This window comes from Bos grunniens, chromosome X (assembly GCF_055505025.1).
Source record: "Bos grunniens cultivar Pamir isolate PY7600 chromosome X, Bosgru_T2T1.0, whole genome shotgun sequence".
NCBI classification, from domain to species: Eukaryota; Metazoa; Chordata; class Mammalia; order Artiodactyla; family Bovidae; genus Bos; species Bos grunniens.
Window position 1 is genome coordinate 146,663,125 of NC_141194.1, and position 25,469 is coordinate 146,688,593.

Sequence of the window (25,469 nt, forward strand, 5' to 3'; positions counted from 1 at the left end):
AGGGAAAGGGTCATCGTTTTCATTCCATAACTACTTCCTGTTGTGATGTGGCACTGTCTCTGAACTGTTGAGGCAACATATCCTCCTAACACTCAAATTGAGGGGCCCCAAGTAATCGTTTGAGAAGGCTGTGGCACTTGTAGGAGCCTGGACAACCATTTGTAATCTAAAACCTTTCACATTGTTAGAAACAAACCCCATTATACAGTTAAAGATGTAAGGCAAAATAGTCATTAAAACAACTTAAAATCTAATCAAAATTAAAAGTCACATTATATCCATAGTTAAGGTACAATGTGCTATATCAGTCTATCTTAGTATTGTTAGATGTCATCAGATCAAGAAGAGGCATCACATATGATTGTTGTTGGTGAAAGTATTCACAAAGTTGGAAAAAGTCCTTTTCTTGAAGTGGAGAAACCAGCCATGCAAAGCCTTTCCCTGAGGGGGAGGTTGAAAAGCTGAACACTGAGTCACATAGTTATTTCTAAGGTTTTAAGATCTATGACAATATTTGTGCACAAAAACGGTCTGACACTGAGACAGTCCCTTCTTCTTAGGGTCAGTTTGAGCCCTCATTAAAGCTATGGGGAAAACTTTAAACCCCAACTGTCTTGTGTTTCCTTAGTTAGCTTATGTAGATGCCTCTTAATAATATCGTTAGACTTTTTTAACTTTTTCTAAGATTGGGGTCTCCAAGAACAGTGTAAGTGATATTCTATTCCTAGAGCTTTCAACACCCCTTGGGTTACAGCAGCTTTGAAGACAGAGCCATTGTCACTCTGAACTTTAGGGTTTAAGATCCCAGTTATATAATGAGAAGTCAGTACAGTAAGATTTTGCACATTAGTAAACTTATGAGCTTTAGGCATTAGCAAAACAATGGTAGTAATTACCCTCAAGCAATGTGGTGGCCATAGCTTTTTTTTTTTTTTTTTTTTTTTAGTAACAAACAAACTAAACTCTGATCCTGCAGGCAAGCTCAAAGTTGGAGCCTGCAGGAGTTTGAAGAGCCTTTTGAGTCTCTGAGGACCAAACCAGCTTGTCAATTTAGGCCTGTTGAGTTTCAGTTATAAGTTTATATGACGGCCAGGCAAGTTCCCCATAACCCAGAATCCAAATGCTGCAATAGCCTGTAATGCCAAGAATCCTCTCAATTGTCTTAAAGTCATAGGTAGAGGATGATTTAGTATAAGTTTAACTCTAAAAAGTATCCTTCAAATTAATGAGTGAAAAATATTTGGTTTATTCAGGAATTTCAGACAATAAAGTATAAGAATTAAGTATTTATTATTTGTATATTTTGAACAAGTGTCCATTTACCATTTGACTATTTTACACCCAGAATAGGAGTTAGGACATTTTACATACCTTTGTACTATAAAACATAGTTAAATCATCTTGTTCATTCTGTTTGCAGAAAATATCTAAAACATTCAGTCAGTTCAAGAATAGATGTTTGCTTTATATAATAAATTGTCTATCATCACACAGAGGCTTCACAGAACACTCAGTTGTGCAAAAACAAGACAAAGAGTATCTCTGGTCAAAGAATCATCTACTCTTTTGGCTTCTGCCCATTAGTAGTATGGGTAATCAAGAACTGAGATCATATTTATGTTGTTATTCTAAAGTACATCAATGTTGCAACTTTATTCAAAAATGAGGAGGTAATTAAAATAACAGTTTATCTGAAAGCTAACCAACAAATACACTAAAACAATTAGGTCTTATTCTCTTATTTTCCTCTGAGCAATATAAAATTTGTGATAAATATATCTATGTAAAACTTTCAAGATAATTTTTAAAGTTACACTGTAACTTTTTCTTCTTTAAGCCCAATTGTCAGAATTGACATAAAAGTCTTACAATACCCTTTCTTATCCTCTAGATAATTTAGTTAGTCTTCTGTTGATGGCCATACAATTAGTAAGAGTTTGGTCATCACAGATTTTGTTTACTTTTGTATTGAAAGTGGCTTGCAAAAATAAATGGATAAAAATTGCTGGCTGTACTCAAAATTCTCTGCCAATAAAATGAGAAGAAAATACTGGGAAAAATATGAAAATTCATGAAACATCAGGTATTGCTTCCAGTCAAGCTCAAATAATAGGTATTTACCCTTAATAAAATTATTTCCTTTTATATTTACAGCATAACATGGATTTTTACATATGCATGAAAATTCCAGTCATCATTTAGCTAAAACATCAATCTGCTGAAGAGTGTGAAAAAGGCTCATGTGGGGGATATACTTGACAAAATTATTAAGCAGCATTTCTTTGTCTTTCATTTTGAATGATACACTGAGAGTCTTTCTAAGGTTCTATTACTCAGCCATTAAAAAGAATAAAATAATGCCATAAAAAAACTGTATAGACAGTTAATTAAGTCATTCTTAAATAGATTGATCACTTCATACTTTAAAAACATAGTTTAAAAGTATATGTAAAAGAATTTAAGCATATATGTACATATTTATTAAAATTTTATACCAAATCACTTCTATTTTTTTATAAGTAAATAGAAACAATTTCTTTTGCTTGTTGAATGATGATTGCTTAATTCTGAAAGTGTACCTAAGAAGCACTTATAAACTAATGGACTATTAATCATTTGTGATGATTAGACCATTTAAATCTTTAGTACTTTTAAGGTATTTCTTATTTTGTACTGATGTATGCAGTACCATTAGTGAAGGACACTGAAGGCTTGGGATACATGAGATGATTTACTGAGAATAGTGAGAACAGTATGCATTGTGACATCAAAACACACTCTACTTATTGAATTCAAGACAGTTATTTAATTTCTTTGATTTGTAAAATATCTTTATGTTGAGAAATATCTTAATTATTCATCTTTGCTCCCACTGCTATAGTGCTAGACCCCAGAAGGCATGCTTTGACCCTTGTGTGCACACACACACACAAAAAGAAACTTATTATATCTAACACAATAGTATGTCTTCTCCTCCCTACCTCCATCGCCCTAAAAATAAGAATAGCTCTTGAATTTATAATAGCAGTGTTCAGATTAAAAAAAAAAAAAAGAGCCATTAAGGTCAAGGTCTTACCTACACTGCTGAAAAATAGTCAAGTGAATATGTGTGTAACAGAGTAAATTAAATATTTCTAGATATTTTCCCAATTTTGCTGCTTTAGTTGATTTGTGGGAACCAGGACACCATTGATTTGGTGCAAGTTGTCCTTTAAAAATACAACTGTTTGACTACAAAAGAAAGATACAATAAAACAAGATAGTTTTTATATATAATATTAATTGAGTTAGAAATAATATTTTTACCAGTGATTTGGGTTTTTTTTAATATATTGTATATGATTTTCTAGTTTTTCAAATTTAAATGGAAATCCATGAATGACTATGATTTTCATCTCAAAGGTCCAATAATAGTGTTCAACTTACACACACACACACACTCACTCTCTCTCTCATACAAACACAAAAACACATGCACTCTTCCCAGAAAAGGTCAAGCTTTCAAAAACTGTACCTCTTTTCAATATACAATTGAATAATATGATTTGTTTTACTCATAAATATTTAAATAAATCTTAACTAATTTCAGATTTTACTTGTCTTTTTAAAAAGTTGTTCAATATCTAATTATTTTTTCAATAGCTACAATCACTTTCTTCTCATTTAATGGAAACTAGAAGCACATTGCCAGAAAAAGAGAGCCATAGAAACATTTATAGTTTTTTGGTTTTTATGATTAATTCAAGTTTTCTAAGAATTGACTCCAGAGTGCTACAAAAGTCATCATGAATTAGAAAGACACTCTAATATGAGCCCCCAAATGTTCTGTCTGACTATATTATAAAGTCAGGGTTGGGTTTGGAACCAACTATGTAAAAAAGATAAAGCTTACCTGATTAGGTATGAATGGTGAGTAGTATTGGTAATGGCTAATTACCCATTATAATGAGTAAGTAATATTGATGTTAATTTCTGGAAACTACTGCATTTTGTTACTGTTCAGTCACTAAGTTATGTTCGAATCTGTGACCCCGTGGAATGCATCACCAAAGCTTCCCTGTCCTTCACTCTCTCCCAGAGTTTGCTCAAATTCATGTCCATTAAGTTGGTAATGCTTTCTAACCGCCTCATCCCCTGCTGCCACCTTCTCCTTTTGGCTTAAATATTTGTGACTCTTTGGAAAAGACCCTGATACTGGGAAAGATTGAAGGCAGAAGGAGAAGGGGACAACAGAGGATGAATGGTTGGATGGCATCACCGACTCATTGGACATGAGTTTGAGCAGGCTCCAGGAGTTCGTGATGGACAGGGAAGCCTGGTGTGCATGGGGTTGCAAAGACTCTGACACAACTGAGCTACTGAACTGAACTGAACTTTCCAGTATCAGGGTCTTTTCCAGAGTTAGCACTTCAAATTAGGTGGCCTAAATACTGGAGCTTCAGATTCAGCATTCAGTTCAGTTCAGTTCAGTCGCTCAGTCATGTCCGACTCCTTGCAACCCCATGAATCGCAGCACGCCAGGCCTCACTGTCTATCACCAACTCCCGGAGTTTACACAAACTCATGTCCATGGAGTCAGTGATGCCATCCAGCCATCTCATCCTCTGTCGTCCCCTTCTCCTCCTGCCCCCAATCTCTCCCAGCATCAGGGTCCTTTCCAATGAGTCAACTCTTCGCATGAGATGGCCAAAGTATTGGAGTTTCAGCTTCAGCATCAGTCCTTCCAATGAACACCCAGGACTGATATCCCCCAGGATGGACTGGTTGGATCTCCTTGCAGTCCAAGGGACTCGCAAGAGTCTTCTCCAACACCACAGTTCAAAAGCATCAATTCTTCGGTGCTCAGCTTTCTTCACAGTCCAACTCTCATATCCATACATGACCACTAGAAAAACCATAGCCTTGACTAGATGGACCTTTGTTGACAAAGTAATGTCTGCTTTTTAATATGCTATCTAAATTGGTCATAACTTTCCTTCCAAGGAGTAAGCATATTTTAATTTCATGGCTGCAGTCACCATCCACAGTGATTTTGGAGCCCCCAAAAAGAAAGTCTGACACTGTTTCCACTGTTTCCTCATCTATTTCCCATGAAGTGATGGGACCAGATGCCATGATCTTCATTTTCTGAATGTTGAGCTTTAAGCCAACTTTTTCACTCTCCTCTTTCACTTTCATCAAGAGGCTTTTTAGTTCCTCTTCACTTTCTGCCATAACGTGTCATCTGCATATCTGAAGTTATTGATATTTCTCCTGGCAGTCTTGATTCCAGCTTGTGCTTCTTCCAGCCCAGCGTTTCTCATGATGTACTCTGCGTGTAAGTTAAATAAGCAGGGTGACAATATACAGCCTTGACATACTCCTTTTTGTATTTGGAACCAGTCTATTGTTCCATGCATAAGTCCTTCCAATGAATATCCAGGGTTGATTTCCTTTAGAATTGACTGATTTTCTGTCCTTGTATACCAAGGAACTCTCAAGACTTCTCCAGTACCACAGTTTGAAAGCATCAATTCTTTTACTCTCAGTCTTCTTTATGGTCCAAATCTCACATCAATACATGACTACTGGAAAAACCATATCTTTGACTGTATGGACCTTTGTTGGCTGAGTGATGTCTCTGCTTTTTAATATGCTGTCTAGGTTTGTGATAGCTTTCCTTCCAAGGAGTAAACATCCTTTAATTTCATGGCTTCAGCCACAGTCTGCAGTGATTTTGGAGCCCCCAAAATTAAAATCTATCACCTCTTCCATTTTTTCCCCTTCTATTTGCCATGAAGTGATGGGATCAAATTCCATAGTCTTTATTTTTTTATTGTTGAGTTTTAAGTCAGCTTTTTAACTCTCATCTTTCACCTTCATCAAGAGGGGTGTTTAGTTCTTATTCATTTTCTGCCATTAGCGTGGTACTACCTGCATATCTGAGGTCCTTGATATTTTTCCAAGCAATCATGATTCCAGCTTGTGATTCATTCAGCTCAGCATTTCACATGAGGTCCTTCCTCTGCATAGAAGTAAAATAAACAGGGTGACAATATACAGTCTTGACATATTCAGTTCCAAATTTTGAACCAGTTCATTGTTCTATGTCCCTTCTGTTGCTTCTTGACCCATATAAAAGTTTCTCAGGAGGCAGGTAAGGTGGTCTGGTATTCCCATCTCTTTAAGAATTTTCCAGTTTGCTGTGATCCACACAGTCAAAGGCTTTAGTGTAGTCAATGAAGCAAAAGTACATTTTTTTTTTCTGGAATTCCCTTTCTTTTTCTATGATCCAAAGAATGTTGGCAACTTGATCTCTGGTTCCTCTGCCTTTTCTAAACCCAATTGTACATCTGTAAGTTATTGGTTTACATACTGCTGAAGTCTACCTTGAAGGAGTTGAATACAACTTCGCTAGCATGTGAAATGAGAGCAACTGTATGGTAGTTTGAACATTTTTTTGGCATTGCCCTTCTTTGGGAATGGCACGAAAACTGAAGCTTTCCAATCACAAGGCCACTGCTGAGTTTTCTAAATTTGCTGAAATATTCAGTGCATCACTTTAACAGCATTATCTTTTAGGATTTGAAATAGCTCAGCTGGAATTCCATCACCTTCACTAGCTTTGTTCATAGCAATGCTTCTTAAAGCCCACTTGACACTCCAGAATGTTTGTCTGACTCTAGGTGAGTGGCCACACTGTTGTGATTATCCTAGTAATTAAGATCCTTTTTTATTTATTTATTTTTGTATAGTTGTTCTGTGTATTCTTGGGCTCCCCGGATGGCTCAAATAGTAAAGAATCTGCCTGCAATGCAGGAGACCCAGGGCTAATCCCTGAATTGGAGAAGATCTCCTGGAGCCAGAAATGGCTACTCACTCCAGTATTCTTGCCTGGAGAATTCCTTGAAGAGAGGAGTCTGGTGGACTACAATCCATGGGGTGGCAAGAAGTTGGACATGACTGAGTGACTAACACTTTAACTTTTTTTTTTTTCTTGTGTATTCTTGCCACCTCTTCTTAGTCTCTTCTGATTCTGCTAGGTCCTTACTGTTTCTGTCCTTTATCTTGCATGAAATATTCCGTTGATCTCTCCAATTTTCTTGAAAATATGTATTGTCTTTCCCACTGTATTGTTTTCCTCAGTTTCCTTGCATTGTTCACTTAAGAAATCCTCCTTATCTTTCCTTGCTATTCTCAGGAACTTTACATTAAGTTGGGTTATATTTATCCCTTTCTCCCTTGCTTTTCACTTCTCTTCTTTTCTCAGCTATTTGTAAGGCATCCTCAGACAACCACTTTGACTTCTTGCATTTCTTTTTCTTTTGGATGGTTTTTATCACTGCCTCCTGTACAATGTTATGAACCTCTGCCCATAGTTCTTCAGGTACTGTTTACCAGATCTAATCTCCTGAATCTATTCGTCACATCTACTCGATAATAATAAAGATTTACTTTAGATCACACTTGAATGGTTGAATGGCCTAGTGGTTTTCCCTACTTTCTTCGATTTGAGCCTGAATTTTGCAATAATGAGTTCATGATCTGAGCCACAGTCAGCTCCCGGTCTTGTTTTGGCTGACTGTATAGAGCTTCTCCATCTTTGGCTGCAAAGAAGATGATCAATCTGATTTTGGAATTGGCCATCTGGTGATGTCCATGTGTAGAGTCTTCTCTTGTGTTGTTGGAAGAGGGTGTTTCCTATGACCAGTGTGCTCTCTTGACACATATATTTCGAACCTAGAAAGATGGTATTGATGAAATTATTTGCAGAGCAACAATGGAGATGCAGACAGAGAACCAACTTGTCAACATAGTAGAAGAAGAGGGTAGCATGAATAGAGAGTAGCATTGAAACATATACTTTACCATATGTGAAATAGATAGCTGGTGGGAATTTGCTGTATGACTTAGGGAGCTCAAAGCTGGTGCTTTGTGACATTCTAGAGGGGTGGGATGGGATGAGAGGTGGGAGACAGGTTCAAGAAGGAGGGGGCATATGTGTACTTATGGCTGATTCATGTTGATGCATGGAAGAAACCAGCCCAATATGTAAAGTAATTAAAAATAAAATTTTTATTTTTAAATAAAATTAAATTAATGATAAATTTTTATTTATTTAATTTATCCAATTAAAAATAAAAAGATTTTAAAAAATCAGTGAATGTTAATTATTGCTTTCACTTTTGTTTCATATGTAATCTGTATATCCCAATGAAGGTAGTCAAATGCTAGTGCTGAACATGCTGTGCACTTTTCTACTGCCAGGCTTCTGGCTCAAAATTGCTATTACTTCACTCAGGGAAGACCTTCAAAAAGGGTCTCACTATAACCAAATGCTAACTACTTTCATTTTCTTTGTCAAGTCACTGTCAGGTGAAGTCTAGAACTGCCCTTCAGACTAACTCTGAGCAACTTCTTCCCAATGACTCAGTTCCCAAGTGCAGATTTCTCTTTTCTCAGTTTTCATTCCCCATACCAGGTTTTGTAAATGGCCTATGATTTTACTGGTGTTTAACTTTTATTCCTAGTCTACATTTTACTTTGCTACTTCTACCTTCCTTCTAACATGTTATGAGAAGTTTAGCTGGGCAAAATAACAGCAGTACAACACTTACAAACTTTTGTTCACCTTGTTCTCCATTCCTAAAATGTCTTTCTCATTCTTTTCTGTTCAGCCAGGCCATGTCCATCCTTCAAGGCTAAGCTCACCTGTATTCTTACTGTATCCTTCTAAAGCTATCCTATTTTTTTTTTTTCTGCTGCTTTCAGTGATCATTGTAGTACTAGATAGTGATTATCATAATGAAATTATTATGATTGTAGTGTCAGTGCTGGTGCTTTTGGTGACTATGATAGCTAATATTTAATGAGTACTTCCTGTTGCATCATTTTAAGAAAATCTTTGGAGTTGGCACTATTTTACAGATAAGAGGAGTTGGATGACCCAGAGGAATGGTATGGGAAGGGAGGTGGGAGAGGGGTTCAGGATGGGGAACACGTGTACACCCATGGCGGATGCATGTTGATGTATGGCAAAACCAATAAAATATTGTAAAGTAAAAAAAAAATAATAAGTAAATAAAATAAATAAATAAATAAAATAAAAAAATTAAAAAAAGAAGAGTTGAGCATTAGGGAAGATTAGTAACTTTCTTAAAGTAATTAATTAAGTATTGGAATGGAAATTAAGACTTTATCTGAGTAAAAGGTCTAAGTTCTTAATGACTACACTACATTGCTTCCTCTCAAATTTTATTAATTTTTAAAACGAAATTGATGTAATTAATATTTAATAAGTTGTTGACATCTCTTGTGATTTTGTCATTTATTATTATTAAATGCATGTAGTTTCTTTCAGCAAATGTTTATAAGCTAATGGCGAAAAGAACCTGACATTATCATATTCAATTTTATATATGGCTTATATTACTTTTCTAGGACTGCCATAATGAAATACCACAGACTTGGTTATTTAAACAATACAAGTGTCAGTTCAGTTCAGTTCAGTCACTCAGTAATGTCCGACTCTTTGCAACCCCATGAATCACAGCACACCAGGCCTCCCTGTCCGTCACCAACTCCTGGAGTTCACTCAAACTCACGTCCATCGAGTCGGTGATGACATCCAGCCATCTCATCCTCTGTCGTTCCCTTTTCTTCCTGCCCCCAATCCCTCCCAGCATCAGAATACTTTTTCATAATTCTGAAAGCTAGAAATCCAAGAGCAAATAAATTTTAGAATCTCAGATGAAAGTGATTTCGACTTTGATGCATCATTTATAATAATTAAATAACAACAAAATTTTGAAATATATTGTCTGAAATATTAACAACTGATAAGCCTTCATATATGGCAAATGTTTTGGATTGAATGGAAATATTTTAGTCTCTTGTTTTATATGATCTATATATAATATTTCTTTATAAATAACAATTTCAGTAATTTACAACAGATAATATCTTAAAATATGATCACATATGATATTGGGCTCACCAAAAATTCGTTCAGGTTTTCCCATAACATTGTACAAAAACCTGAATGAACTTTTGGGCCAACCCAATATATTAAAAGACTTATTTGACTTGACACAAAAGAATGCATCATTTCTCCAGAGAAAAATCTACTACTTACTACAGATTTAAAATTTTGCTTAATTTACATCACTCAAAATTATGATATCTGCATGACTACAAGGTTATATAATGTGCATAGCTATCTTAGAAATAAGAAGTTTTAAGTTTGTGATTTGCTGTTGAGATTTAATTTATCCACTTCCAAGACTCCAAATGTAGTAAAGTTCAAGCTGTGTTTGTGCTCAGTCACTTCAGGTATGTCAGATTCTTTGTGATCCTATGGACTGTAGCCTGCCAGGCTCCTCTATCCATAGGATTCTCCAGGAAAGAATACTGGAGCGGGTTGCCGTGCCCTCCTTCAGGGGATCTTTCCGACCTAGGGACTGAACCTGTGTCTCTTACGTCTTCTGCATTGGCAGGTGGGTTCTTTAATCACTAGAAAGTTCAAGCTACAATAGCATTTAAAAAGTGCATAAATTATACCTTCATCAGACATTTACTGAATGCCTTCTATTTGCCAGGAAAAGCACATGGATGAAGCTTTAAAGCTCTCTAAAAGAGTCAGTACAAATATTTTATTTAAGGAATAAGGTTGTCCCCTGGATATAAGAGAACAACTTTTAGTATGTACAAGCATTACCATATACAGAAAAATATAGAAGTTAATTTTTCTCTGCAGTTTTATATTACCTCAGTATGAAAATGACCTTTTCTATGATGAGTTTTAGGAACTAAAGCAACACCATTAGAAGACATTTTAGGAGCTAAGGCAGCACCATTATAAGAAGGCTAAGTTGCCATTTAATTTCCATGGCTCACTTGAAAAGTAGAACTTACAAAAGAAAAACAAAAAGTATGAAGATACTTGTGAAATACTTAAATATTAATTTATGCGCTGTGTTAGCACCACCTGGTTCTTTTTTTTTAAACCTTTTTTTTTTTTAATGTGGATCATTTTTAAAGCTTTTATTGAATTTGTTGCAATTTGGTTTTTGTTTTATGTTCTGGTTTCTTGGCTGTAATCGAACCCATACCCCTTGCATTGTAAGGCAAAGTCGTAACCATTGGACCACTAGGGAAGTTCCTTGCTCTGTGTTATCACAGCATTTGAACTATAGTAAAAGACACATTCTCTAAAATAACTACATTCAGATTTTCAACTTAAAACTCAGAAGCTTGCCAATAATGTCTTTACAAAGTATACTTTCATTTTTTAAAGTTTATATTTCCAAACAGCCTTTCAAAGTGGCCACCAAAATTATCACACCCTCACCATTTTTTAAGATACTGCTTTTCATTTGCTCTTAAAGTAATATTTTACAAAAGAGCTTTGCAGCAAAAATCTCAAAGTTTTATTTTTCTGATATCTATTTTACTGCTAATCAGAAAAATAGGGAATTAAAGTATTCTTTTTTAAAATATAAATTTATTTATTTTAATTGGAGGCTAATTACTTAACAATATTGTATTGGTTTTGCCATACATCAACATGAATCTGCCACGGGTGTACACATGTTCTGCATCCTGAAATTAAATAAAAATCATATTGTAAAGCTTCTGTGATGTCAGCACAATGATGAGTTAAGAAGCTCCAGACCTTTGTCCTCTATGTAAATATCAAGTAAACAATTACAGATTGATTTAAAAGGCTTTTGGGGAGCTTTGGAAGGAAATCAAGGATATACAGCAGTCAAGCACATCCATAAAAAGTCATATTCAAATCAATAGGAAATTTCATTGCATTTACGCTTGCTCTTGTACCAGGGTGGCACAACACAACTGGACATAGGCAGCTTATTTCTTGATTTCTCCCTCAAGTTACAAGAAATGTGTGAACTTTTTTGCTACATTCTTCCCTATCCACAAGATATGCAACAAACTGATTTCAGTATTGCCTAACTCAGTGTTCAGATGAGAATACCAGTGTGGTTTGAATTCCAGGTTAGAAGTCACAGAAAGTAGTGGCAGATACCCATCTCACATGCATGTGAAAAATGTAGAAAGACTATAGACCCGTGGAAACCTGGGGGCAAGAGATTATAGGCAAAGGAATATGGTAGAATATTTAAGGCCCAACAAAGAAGCAGAGATGAGACTTAGAGAAATTAAGACATGTATAAGCAGGTGTGTGTATGCGAGATTGGTATTAAACTGCGCATATGCAAGTCCACAGATATACATTCTCAAAAAAGGCCTGAAAAGACTTCATCCTTCATGCTGGGCAGATTAGTGAAAGACATTCCACACACTGAACCATCATGCAAAGATTAGGAAAAGTGGCTGTTTTTCCAAACACCCAGTTTTAACAAAAGATCATAAGACATGCAAAGAAACATGGAAACATAGCTGATTCAAAAGGAGCAAAATAAATATCCAGAAACTGACCTTAAAAAGTCACATGTTTTAAAATTTCTAGACAAATAACTTAAACAACTTTCTTAAGTATCTTCAAAGAGCTAAAGGAAAACACAGAAAAATAATTTAAAGTCAGAAAAGCAATATATAAACAAAATAAGGATATCAAGAAAGAAATAGAAATTAACAAAAAAAAGCAAACAAACAGAAATTCTGGACCTGAAAAATACAATACTGAATTGGAGAATTTACTAGAGAACTTCAGTAACAGACTTGAACTTGCAGGAAAAAGATCTGTGAATTTGAAGAGAATTTATATGAACTTGTGATCATAAGACAAGTTAAATGGACAAGTTATATGAATTTGTGAGTCCTTACAATTATACAGTGGAAGTGACAAATAGATTCAAGGAATTAGATCTGATAGAGTGCCTAGAAATATGGACAGAGGTTCATGACATTGTACATGAGGCGGTGATCAAGACCATATCCAAGAAAAAGAAATGCAAAAAGGCAAAATGGTTGTCTGTGGAGGTTGTCTGAGGAGGTCTTTCAAAAAGCTGAGAAAAGAAGAGAAGCTAAAGGTAAAGGAGAAAAGGAAAGATACATCCATGTGAATGCCGAGTTCCAAAGAATAGCATGAAAAGATAAGAAAAGCTTCCTAAGTGATCAATGCAAAGAAATAGAGGAAAACAATAGAATGGGAAAGACTAGAGATCACTTTAAGCGAATTAGAGATACCAAGGGAACATTTCATGTAAAGATGGGCACAATAAAGGACAGAAATGGTATAGACCTAACAAAAGCAAAAAATATTAGTAAAATGTGGTGAAAATACACAGAAGAATTACACAAAAAATATCTTCATGACCCAGATAACCATGACGATGTGGTCACTCACCTAGAGCTAGACATCATAGAACCCAAAGTCAAGTGGGCCTTAGGAAGAATCACTACAAGCAAAGCTATTGGAGGTGATGGAACTCCAGTTGAGCTATTTTGAATCCTGAAAGATGATGCTGTTAAGGTGTTGTGCTCAATATGCCAGCAAATTTGGAAAACTCAGCAGTGGCCACAGGACTGGAAAAGGTCAGTTTTCATTCCAATCCCAAAGAAGGGCAATACCAAATAATGTTCAAATTACCACACAATGGCACCCATCTCACATGCTAGTTAAGTAATGCTCAAAATTCCCCAAGCCAGGCTTCAACAGCACTTGGACCAAGAACTTCCAGATGTTCAACTTGGATTTAGAAAAGGCAGAAGAACCAGAGATCATATTGCCAACATCCACTGGGTCCTAGGTAAAGCAAGAGAGCTCCAGAAAAACATCTACTTCTGCCTTATTAACTATGCCAAAGCCATTGGCTGTGTGGATCACAACAAATTGTGGAAAATTCTTCAAGAGATTTGAATACCAGATCATCTGACCTGTCTTCTGAGAAATCTATACGCAGGTCAAGAAGCAACAGTTAGGTTCCAAATTGGGAAAGAAGTTTGTCAAGGATGTATATTGTCACCCTCCTTATTTAACTTATATTCAGAGTACATCATGCGAAATGCTGGGCTGGGTGAAGCACAAGCTGGAATCAAGGTTGTCAGGAGAAATATCAATAACCTCAGATATGCAGATGACACCACCCTTATGGCAGAAAGTGAAGAGGAACTGAAGAGCTTCTTGATGAAAGTATAAGAGGAAAGTGAAAGGGCTGGCTTAAGATGCAACCTCCAAAAAGACTAAGATCATGACATTTGGTCCCATTACTTCATGGCAAATAGATGGTGAAATAATGGAAACAGTGAGAGACTTTATTTTCTTGGGCTCCAAAATCACTACAGATGGTGACTGCAGCCATAAAATTAAGACACTTTTCCTTGGAAGAAAAGCTATGACCAACCTAGACAGCATATTAAAAGGTAGAAACATTACTTCGCTGACAAAGATCCTTCTAGTCAAAGTTATGGTTTTTGCAGTAGTCATGTATGGATGTGAGAGTTGGACCATAATGAAAGCTGAGCACCAAAGAACTGAGGCTTTTGAACTGTGGTGTTGGAGAAGACTCTTGAGAATCCCTTGGACTTCAAGGGATCAAACCAGACAATCCTGAAGGAAATCAATCCTGAACATTCATTGGAAGGACTGATGCTGAAGCTGCAGCTCCAATACTTTTGGCTACCTAATGTGAAGAACTGACTCATTGGAAAAGACCCTGATGCTGGGAAAGATCGAAGGCAGGAGGAGAAGGTGATGACAGAGGATGAGATTGTTGGATGGCATTACTGACTCGATGGATATGAGTTTGAGAAAGTTCCTGGAGTTGATAATGGACAGGGAAGCCTGGCGTGCTGCAGTCAATTGTGTCACAAAGAGTCAGACATGACTGAGCAACTGAAGTGAATTGAACTGATATGAACTTATCAAATCTCAGAAACACAAAGAAAAAAGTGAAAACTGTGAATGGAACCTTAGAGAATTAAGACTATCATCAAACAGAACAATATATTCAGAACTAAAATCCCAGATGGAGAAAAGAGAGAAAATGGGCAGAAAGTTTCTTAGAACACTTAATAGGGTCTTGGACATATGTTATCAATGAATACTTGAATGGAAAGGTGTTTAAAATGTTTCACAGTATCATACCATATATTGTTCATTTACAAAAAAAAAATGTACTTTAAGTAAACAAAAATCTGGCAGTTACCATCTTAAACAAGTAATCAATCATCTTAGCATCACCAGCAGTGGGGCAGCTTGACATTCTGTATCTCTACTGATGCACTAAGAGATGCACCACAGAGTGAGAAATTGTAATTTAAATCTACTAAGAAAAGAAAAACAAACAAACAGAAAAATCCAAGTTTTAGGACATTATACAAGAATTCAGAATGGTTGAAAAAGCTAAAGGTCATAATGGAAAAAAATGCCAGAAAGAAGTATTCCTTATTAAATTAAGAGGAAAGACAAAATAAAAAAGAAAGAAAGAAAGAGAGACAGAGAGAAAAGACATAGCCTGATGGATGTATAAATTTTGACTAGATCCTCGATGAGGAAAAAAAAGTTTTAAAAGACATATTAGAACTATAGGGGAAATTATTCCATATAAATCTATCATATTAGATTTTACTGAGCTATTCATCTCAGGTGTTGCAATGGCACACCTTAAGATGTGAAGTGAAGTGAAGTGACTCAGTCGTGTCCGACTCTTTGTGACCCTGAGGGCTGTAGCCCACCAGGCTCCTCCATAATATGTAGAATATTCTTATTCCTAGTAATAGCTATGGTGAATGATGTTGGATTTGTGATCCCTGAAGAAGATTTAGCTTTGGGACCAGGGACCAGGCTTGATCACTCAAAAGCTTTTTTGTAGCAGAGTTTTATTAAAGTATAAAAAGAGATAGAGAAAGCTTCTGACATAGACATCAGAAGGGGGATGAAAAGTGCCTCCAGTCACTAGTCTTATCAAAACCTTATATACTTATATCAGACCCACTCCCACAACATACATCTTAAATTATCAAGATTAGAACTAACAACAGAAAGGTCTTACCAGACCCACTCCCACAATATAATTTTAAGATAACAGGATTAGTCAGAATGTTCTTAAGAAGGAGAAACATGTCCTTGAGCAGGATACATTGTTGCGATATAGTTTAAGATGAGTTGTTGTGTTGTGTAATCATTAGCTCTGAGCTGAGAGAAAATAATGTCTTATGTGACTAAGACAAAGCAATGTGGAAAAATTGTCCTTTTCCCCTCCTTGAGAGCACTGTGCCCCTTTCTCCTCCTCAGGGACCCTGGACTTCTTATCAACCTACCTAAGAATTTACTCTTTCACTAGGAGATAAATGCTTATATATTCAGGGATGAAGTGTCATATTGTCATAACTTACTTTCAAATGATTCAGTAAAACAGATAAAGTACTTGTGGTAACAGTTAAAAGTTTGTGGGTCTTGGGGGACATTATATTTTCATTCTTTCCCTTCAATTTTTCTGCATATTTAAAAATTTCAGTGTCAAATGTTTTCTAAATTCTTGACATTCGTCAAAACCATTAGCATAAATTCATCTCTTCTATGATTGTGATTTGTGAAAATACAAAGTTGTAACCAGTCAATTAGTAAATATTTATTGTGCTCCTACTTATATACTTAAAAAAGAAGAAATAATGGTAGTGAATTCCCAAAATTTGAGGAGAGATATAGATTTGAAATACAAGTATCTAAATGAACTTTTTTTAGGATAAACCAAAGAGACCCAGACACACTATAATGAAACTGTAAAGGACAGAGTTGTCTAGAAAGCAGCAAGAAAGAAGTGACTCAGTACATACAAGGAATTATCAATAATAAATTATCAATAATTTTCTGAGAAGAAACCTTGCAAGACAGAAGGCAGTGGTATGATATACATTTGTCCCTCAGTATCCATGGAGAATTGATTCCAGGACCCACCACAGATACAAAAATCTGTGGATGGGTTCAATCCATGGATATGAAGGGCTTACTCTAAATAAAGTGCTGAAAGAAAAAAAAAATCTTGAATATTCTGTATCTGTAAAAGTGGTCCCTTTTACATGTGGCTCAGTGGTAAAGAATCCACCTTCCAATGCAGGAGACACAGCACATGGTTCCATCCCTGGGTCATGAAGGTCAGCTGGAGGAGGAAATGGCTACCCACTCCAGTATACTTGTCTTGAAAAATCCCATGGACAGAGGAGCCTAGCAGGTCACAGTCCATAGGGTCACAAAAAGTCAGATATAACTGAGTGACTGAGCGTGCAAGCAACCTTATCATGGTAATCATTTCACAATATATATGAATATCATCATCACATGGCACATCTAAAATTTATTCAATGTAATATGTCAATTATATCTCAGTAAAACAGAAACAATATAAAAGATGGAAATATGTTTATTTTCTTGATGGGAAACAATTGTAAACAATATCATGGAACTCTCAGGCTTGAGATTCTCCAGGAAATATCTCTGATGTGCAATGAATACTTCATGGAGCAGCTCCAGAACATAACAAATTTGAAAAAATATTTCAAATTATGCCTACAATTCTACCATATCATGCCTAATGATTTAACTGTGATGTCAATAAAATTTTTTAAATGTGGTTTGTATTTTGAAATTTATGTTTGTGCATATAAAATTAGCATGACGTCTGCAGCTGTACTACACATAACTACATCCATGGTTACATTCCAGATATAAATACTAACCATGACACTTCACTTTAATGGAGGTTGCTGCTAAGTCACTTCAGTCGTGTCCAACTCTGTGCGACCCCATAGATAGCAGCCCACCAGGTTCCCCCGTCCCTGTGATTCTCCAGGCAAGAACACTGGAGTGGGTTGCCATTTCCTTCTCCAATGCATGAAAGTGAAAAGTGAAAGTGAAGTCGCTCAGTCGTGTCTGACCCTCAGCGACCCCATGGACTGCAGCCCACCAGGCTCCTCCATCCATGGGATTTTCCAGGCAAGAGTACTGGAGTGGGGTGCCATTGCCTTCTCCATAATGGAAGTTATGGAGCAATAATAGTAAAATATTTAGAATTGGTGGGCAAATATTGTTTACTTTAATTCAATTTATTTCTTTTAGGAGTGATGTACCTAAATTTCCACTGGATATTTGCACACTCACTAGGAGAAACAAACCATATTCTCACACTTATCCCCCTTTCAGACTGGCTACACAGCATGCTGAAGACATGAGTGTTAGCAGATTTGAGGAGCAGTTCCATGCTGTAAACCATGCACAACAAACTCTTCAAAAAATGGAGAACTACTTGAAAGAGAAACAACTGTGTGATGTGTTACTCATTGCTGGACATCTCCGGATTCCAGCCCATCGGTAAGTATACTGAGTATAGCAAGTATGAATGAGAAAGTATCAGTCCATTGATTACAAATTGGAGCTTTGAGGAAAATAGATTTTTATGTCATTATATTAAAAATGCACTAGCCCATATGATCCATGTCACCCTGTGATATTTAGAAGAGCTAAACATAGAGAAATTAATGAAGAAAAGCAGCACAAATTATCTACAGAAAATAAACTTAATTTACTTTTCTAATTTCACTATAATTTGCTGAAATATGAAATATATACACAGAAAGCATTCTTAACAGTATTACACATTTACTGACTGTATTTCATGCTTTTCAGTGAGATTATGGACTGTTTTAAGTTCCTATGAAACATTCCTATTTCTAGGTTGGTTCTTAGTGCAGTGTCTGATTATTTTGCTGCGATGTTTACTAATGATGTGCTTGAAGCCAAACAAAAAGAGGTCAAGATGGAAGGAATTGATCCTAATGCACTTAATTCCTTGGTGCAGTATGCTTACACAGGTAAGTGCTTGGTATGTATTAACTCATTCAATCCTCACAATATCTCTATATCTTATAACTCACATTATTATTAGCCTGTGAGTCTATTATCAGTTAGTGAGAAAACTGAAGGATAGACCAGTTAAGTAAATTTCCTAAGATAGTAAGTGACAGAGTCAGCATTTAAATTCAATAGTATAAAAGAGGAAGAGGTAAATAATATGCTATAAAATTTGGGGCCATGAGAAAATATAGCTATATTAACACAAAGAGCATGTCTGTCTGTCTCTCTCTGTGTCTCATGTTGTGGATACATTCTCATTTGTAAAACTAAGAGTGGAAATGGAATATTCTACCTCTATAGATTTAGTTTCATTTCTTGAAATAATAATGTCATATTTACTCAAACCATAAAACAAAGGTAACAGGAACAGTTTGGGGGCCAAGAAACATTTATTCATTCATTCATTCCAAATTTATTGAGGAATGATTGACAAATATAATCATATATATTTAAAGTATACAACTTGATGATTATATATACATAGGGCTTCCCTGGTGGCTCAGACAGAAAAGAATCCACCTGCAAAGTGGGAATCCCAGGTTTAATCCCTGGGTTAGGAAGATCCCTGGAGAAGGGAATGGCTACCCACTCCAGTATTCTTTTCTGGAGAATCCCATAGACAGAGGAGCCTGGCATGCTATAGTCCATGGGATTTCAGAGTCGAATATGACAGAGCAACAAATACATGCACACACATATACATCAATTCAGTTCAGTTCAGTTCAGTCACTCAGTCGTGTCCGACTCTGTGACCCCATGAAGTGCAGCACACCAGGCGTCCCTGTCCATCACCAACCCCCGGTGTCCACACAAACCCAGGTCCATTGAGTTGGTGATCCCATCCAACCATCTCATCCTCTGTGATTCCCTTCTCCTCCTGCCCTCAATATTTCCCAGCATAAGGGTCTTTTCAAATGAGTCAGATCTGGTGGCCAAAATATTGGAGTTTCAGTTTCAACATCAGTCCTTCCAATGAACATCCAGGACTGATCTCCTGGTTGGATCTCCTTGCAGTCCAAGGGACTCTCAAGCATCTTCTCCAACACCACAGTACAAAAGCATCAATTCTTCAGCACTAAGCTTTCTTTACAGTCGAACTCTCACATCCATACATGAGCACTGGAAAAATCATAGCCTTTTTAGACAGACCTTTGTTGACAATGTAATGTCTCTGCTTTTAATATGCTGTCTATGTTGGTCATAACTTTCCTTCCAAGGAGTAAGGGTCTTTTAATTTCATGGCTGCAATCACCATCTGCAGTGATTTTGGAGCCCAAAAAGCAAAGTCAGTGGCTGTTTCCACTGTTTCCCCATCTATTTGCCATGAAGTGATGGGACCAGATGCCATGGTCTTCGTTTTCTGAATGTTGAGCTTTAAGCCAATTTTTTCACTCTTCTCTTTCACTTTCATCAAGAGGCTTTTTAGTTCCTCTTCACTTTCTGCCATAAGGGTGGTGTCATCTGCATATCTGAGGTTATTGATATTTCTCCCGGCAATCTTGATTCCAGCTTGTGCGTCTTCCAGTCCAGCATTTCTCATGATGTACTCTGCATAGAAGTTAAATAAACAGGGTGACAATATACAGCCTTGACATACTTCTTTTCCTATTTGGAACCAGTCTGTTGTTCCATGTCCAGTTCTAACTGTTGCTTCCTGACCTCCATATAGGTTTCTCAAGAGGCAGGTCAGGTGGTCTGGTATTCCCATCTCTTTCAGAATCCTCCACATTTTATTGTGATCAACTCAATCAAAGGCTTTGGCATAGTCAATAAAGCAGATATAGAGGCTTTTCTGGAACTTTCTTGCTTTTTTGATGATCCAGCAGATGTTGGCAATTTGATCTCTTGTTCTTCTGCCTTTTCTAAAACCAGCTTGAACATCTGGAAGTTCACGGTTCACATATTGCTGAAGCCTGGCTTGGAGAATTTTGAGCATTACTTTACTAGCATGTGAGATGAGTGCAATTGTGCGGTAGTTTGAGCATTCCTTGACATTGCCTTTCTTTGGGATTGGAATGAAAACGGACCTTTTCCAGTCCTGTGGCCACTGTTGAGTTTTCCAAATTTGCTGGCATATTGAGTGCAGCACTTTCACAGCATCATCTTTCAGGATTTGAAATAGCTCAACTGGAATTCCATCACCTCCACTAGCTTTGTTTGTAGAGATGCTTCCTAAGGCCGACTTGACTTCACATTCCAGGATATCTGCCTCTAGGTGAGTGATCAAACCATCGTGATTATCTTGGTCATGAAGATCTTTTTTGTACAGTTCTTCTGTGTATTCTTTCCACCTCTTCTTAATATCTTCTGCTTCTGTTAGGTCCATACCATTTCTGTCCTTTATTGATCTCTTCAAGAATGATGGGCTCAATAAAGGACAGAAATGGTATGGACCTAACACATATACACACCTACCCATATAATGGAATGATTATCAAGATCAAGGTAATTCACACATCTCATATAGTTAACCCTTTTTCTGTTGTTTTGTTGGTGAGATCACTTAATATACACTTTTACCAACTTTCAAGTATGCTGTACCCAATGCTAAGTTGCTTCAGTTGTGTCCAACTCTTTGCAACCTTAGGGACTGTAGCCTTGCAGGCTCCTCTTGTCCCTGGGATTCTCCAGGCAAGAATACTGTAGTGGGTTGTGTGCCCCCTTCCAGGGGATCTTTGTGATCCAGGGATCAAACCTTCATATTCTATGTCTCCTGCATTGTCTGATGGATTCTTTACCACTAGCAACACCTGGGAAGCCCGTAGTACCCAATACCATACTATTAACTATAATCACCATGCTGTACTTCATATCCTAGAACTTGTTATAACTGAAAGTTTGTACCCATTAATCTACATTTCCCCATCTTCCCTTCATACCTCTATTTCATATACAAGTGATACCATATAGTATTTTTCTTTCTTTATCTTATTTCAGTTAGCATAATGTTCTCCAGTTTTATCCATGTTGTCACAAATGGCAGAATTTCCATCTTTCTCATGGTTGAATATTATTCTTGAGTGTGTGTATCACTTTGTATTAATTCACTAATCTGTCAATGGACATTTAAGTCATTTCCATATTTTGTGAATGATGCTGAATAAACATAGCAGTTCATGGGGTCGCAAAGAGTCAGACACGATTTAGTGACTAAAGAAAAACAACAAAACATGGGAGAGCAGCTACCCCTTTAAGACCCAGTTTTTCTTTCCTTTGGAGTGGAATTACTGGACCCCATGGTAGTTATTTGGCCACCTGATGCGAAGAACTGACTCATTTGAAAAGACCCTAATGCTGGGAAAGCTTGAAGGCGAGACAAGAAGGAGATGACAGAGGATGAGATGGTTGGATGGCATCACCAACTCAATGGACATGAGTTTGAGTAAGCTCTGGGAGTTGGTGATGGACAGGGAGGCCTGGTGTGCTGCAGTCCATGTGGTCACAAAGAGTTGGACATGACTAAGCGACTGAACTGAACTGAACTGATGGTAGTTCTAATCTTTATTTTTTTTTAAAAGAGCCTCCTTACTGTTTACCATAATGGTTGACCCAGTTTATATTTTCACCAACAATGTACGAGGGTTCTCTTTTCTCCAAAGCCTCACCAACATTAACTGTCTCCTCTCATTTTGATAATAGCCATCCTAACAGGTGTGAGGTGATATCTCATTGTGGTTTTAATTTGCATTTCCCTGATGCTTAGTGATGTTAAGCATCTTTTAATGTATCTGTTTGTTATTTGTATGTCTTCTTTGGGGAAAAAAATGTCTATCCAGATTCTTTGCCCATTTTTAATTGTATTATTTGCTTTTGTGCTATTGAGTTGCAGATATTTTCTCTCATTCTGCATGTTTCTTCTCAGTTTATTTTTGTATCCTTTATTGTGGAGAAGTTCTCTAGTTTGATGTAGTGTCACTTGTTTGTTTTAGCTTTTTCCCCTGTGCTTATGGTCTCTTACCCAGGAAATTATAGTCAAGACCAAGGAGCTTTTATGCTGTTTTCTTCTATGGGTTTTATGGTTTCACTCATTGAGAAATGAATATCATTCTTCATAACCAGGCCAAGTTTCAATGTCTATGACAGGTGAAACTTTATATCTGATTCAGAGAATAGTTTGTACTTCTGAGTTTCATGAGATAGAGGCAGGGCTCTCCTTTCAAAATCCAGATAGGAAACAATACAAGAAAGTCTGCTAATGGACTGGATCCTTTTACAACATATTTTAAAGGCTGAACCAAATACTGTAATATTATATTTTATAGTTATGCAAATAGATAGCATCCATATTATGGTATTTTATAAAGCAAAATTATAAAATAATAATTCATAGTTTATATAACTCATATGAAATATTATTTACAACTTCTCTAAGCATGGCTAAAACAAAAATATAGAAATATAACCTATCAAAATAGTATAACATTTACAATGATTCATCAGTAATTCTTGCTTAAAAATAATGATACATCAATAAAAATTAAACAGCTTAAATTGCTCTGATCTAGATTTTTAAAAATCTTTATGGGTATTTTAGCAGAATCTGTTTTTGTACCTAAGAAAATAATCATATAAGCAGTTCTTTATCTGAGGACACTTGGCAGCATTTTCTTTCTTTTAAAGAAGTGCTAGTGATTAATTCCAGGCATAATATTTGAGCAAAGTCACCCTAATAGGCTAATAAATGCAGATGCAAAAAAATTGACATATAAGCTTAATGTTCTTATATACCAAGACATTTTCCCACACAAATGACAGATACCGGTATAGTCCATCATATGATCCTTATGTGAAAGTGAAAGTTTAGTATCTCAGTCGTGTCCAACTCTTTGCCACACCATGGACTGCAGTCCACCAGGCTCCTCCATCCATGGGATTCTCCAGGCAAGTGTACTGGAGTGGGTTGCCATGTCCTTCTCCAGGGTATCTTTCCGACCCAGAGATTGAACCCAGGTCTCCCACATTGCAGGCAGATGCTTTACTGTCTGAGCACCAGGGAAGCCCCATGATCCTTATTTAATGTATCATAAAGTTTCTTGAGTCCTAGTGTAGACAATATTTGATATTAGATTTATATACAGGTCTAAGATGGTATATAAACCAGAAATTGCTGTTCTTTGCAATGATGATACTCACAGTTCATTTGCTCCTGTTGTTTTTTATAATCTTGCTCCTTTCAGCCATCTTGTTAGTGTTTGTACAGACTCACTTGCATATATTCACCTCAAAAGGCATTCCCTAAATAGTCACTGTACGCTAGAAAAAAAATAACCCTATTAATGAGATAAATTGAAATTTTTAGCTCTCTAGCATATTTGTGTCTTTCTTTATGGAATATATAATCATTCTTTAACTTTTCAAACAATCTAGGTATCCTGCAATTGAAAGAAGATACTATTGAAAGTTTGCTGGCTGCAGCTTGTCTCCTGCAGCTGACTCAAGTCATTGAAGTCTGCTCCAATTTTCTTATAAAGCAGCTCCACCCTTCAAACTGCTTAGGGATTCTATCATTTGGAGATGCCCAAGGCTGTACAAAGCTCCTAAATGTGGCATATAGATACACAATGGTAACATCAATTGATTCATGTTGTATTTATAATATATTAACACAATATCTAACCTAATGAAATGTTTACTGATATGCATGTTTAGAACCATTCCAAGGTAAAGATTATAAGGTTGGGATAACATTAAAAAGCAATATAGATTTATATAATTTTCAAATTACTTGCATATAATAAATATTAGGTAAAAATATCGGTCTGGTTGATCTGTATACAAACAAATTTCACATTTTTTAAGCTAAAAAGATTTAATTAAACCTCACAACTTTGAGAAGTGAAAATATTAGCAATAATTAAACTGGACAAGTATATATTTCAAGTAGAATCCACAGTAATAAGATTAATAATTTCTGTGATGTTTTTATATTATTAGAACTTCATAAAGTTGTACAAATTATTGTTTCTAATGAAATTTATATATCATTCAATATGTAAAAAGGAAATTTTAATGGCTCAGTGTTAACTGGAGGAGCTTAAAAACTGTCTAAATTAGTAAGTCAGACCATCCTATTGAATGAACTTTTTATTTTCCAATTAAAACATGTATTTTGGCTTAAAACAATTCACAGTTCAATTCCTTAATTAACTTAAAGTCCCTCTCAATTCTACTAGTAATTATAATAAACTAAATCAACATGTTTAATGTTAATTCTTTAAAAGTTGCATTGGATAAGACTACCTTTATTCAGTCAAGTGACAGTGACATGAAATATAGATTATCTGTAGGGAGACAAGTAGACAGAGGATATTAAATAAATCCTTACCATTCATGCTAAATCAAATTAAAAGATAAAATTTCAAGCTAAGAAATAGCTACATTTATTTAAGATTCAAAAATAAAAGACAAGTACATAAAAGTGAACAATAAAGAATCACAACTAAAAGCAACAATAAAATTAATATTACAATTCTATAATTCAGATATATATAATTAAAAAGTATTTCTAGAGTTTTATATAGACCTTAAAATTTTCAAACTTGCAATATTTAGATTCTCTAAAAAAGTTCTTGTAAAACTTCCCCACTGGTGTTCCCACCCTTGGTCATTTTTCAATATTTGAAGTTTTAAACATGTTCCTGAAATGATACCT

The 25,469-nt window shown here is 36.0% G+C and overlaps 1 protein-coding gene across 5 annotated transcripts in view; it reads left to right on the top strand.

The window, feature by feature from the left end:
• KLHL4 (kelch like family member 4) overlaps nt 1-25,469 on the top strand; it is a 107,771-nt gene that overhangs the window by 26,016 nt on the left and 56,286 nt on the right. For 4 of the 5 annotated variants that reach the window (XM_086387235.1, XM_086387236.1, XM_086387237.1 and 1 more), the window contains exons 2-4: nt 18,107-18,274; nt 18,638-18,774; nt 24,185-24,381. In XM_086387235.1, the coding sequence (XP_086243361.1) occupies nt 18,107-18,274; nt 18,638-18,774; nt 24,185-24,381 (502 nt within the window). The remainder of the gene's footprint in view (nt 1-18,106; nt 18,275-18,637; nt 18,775-24,184; nt 24,382-25,469) is intronic. The other variant, XM_086387239.1, reaches the window with a different exon arrangement.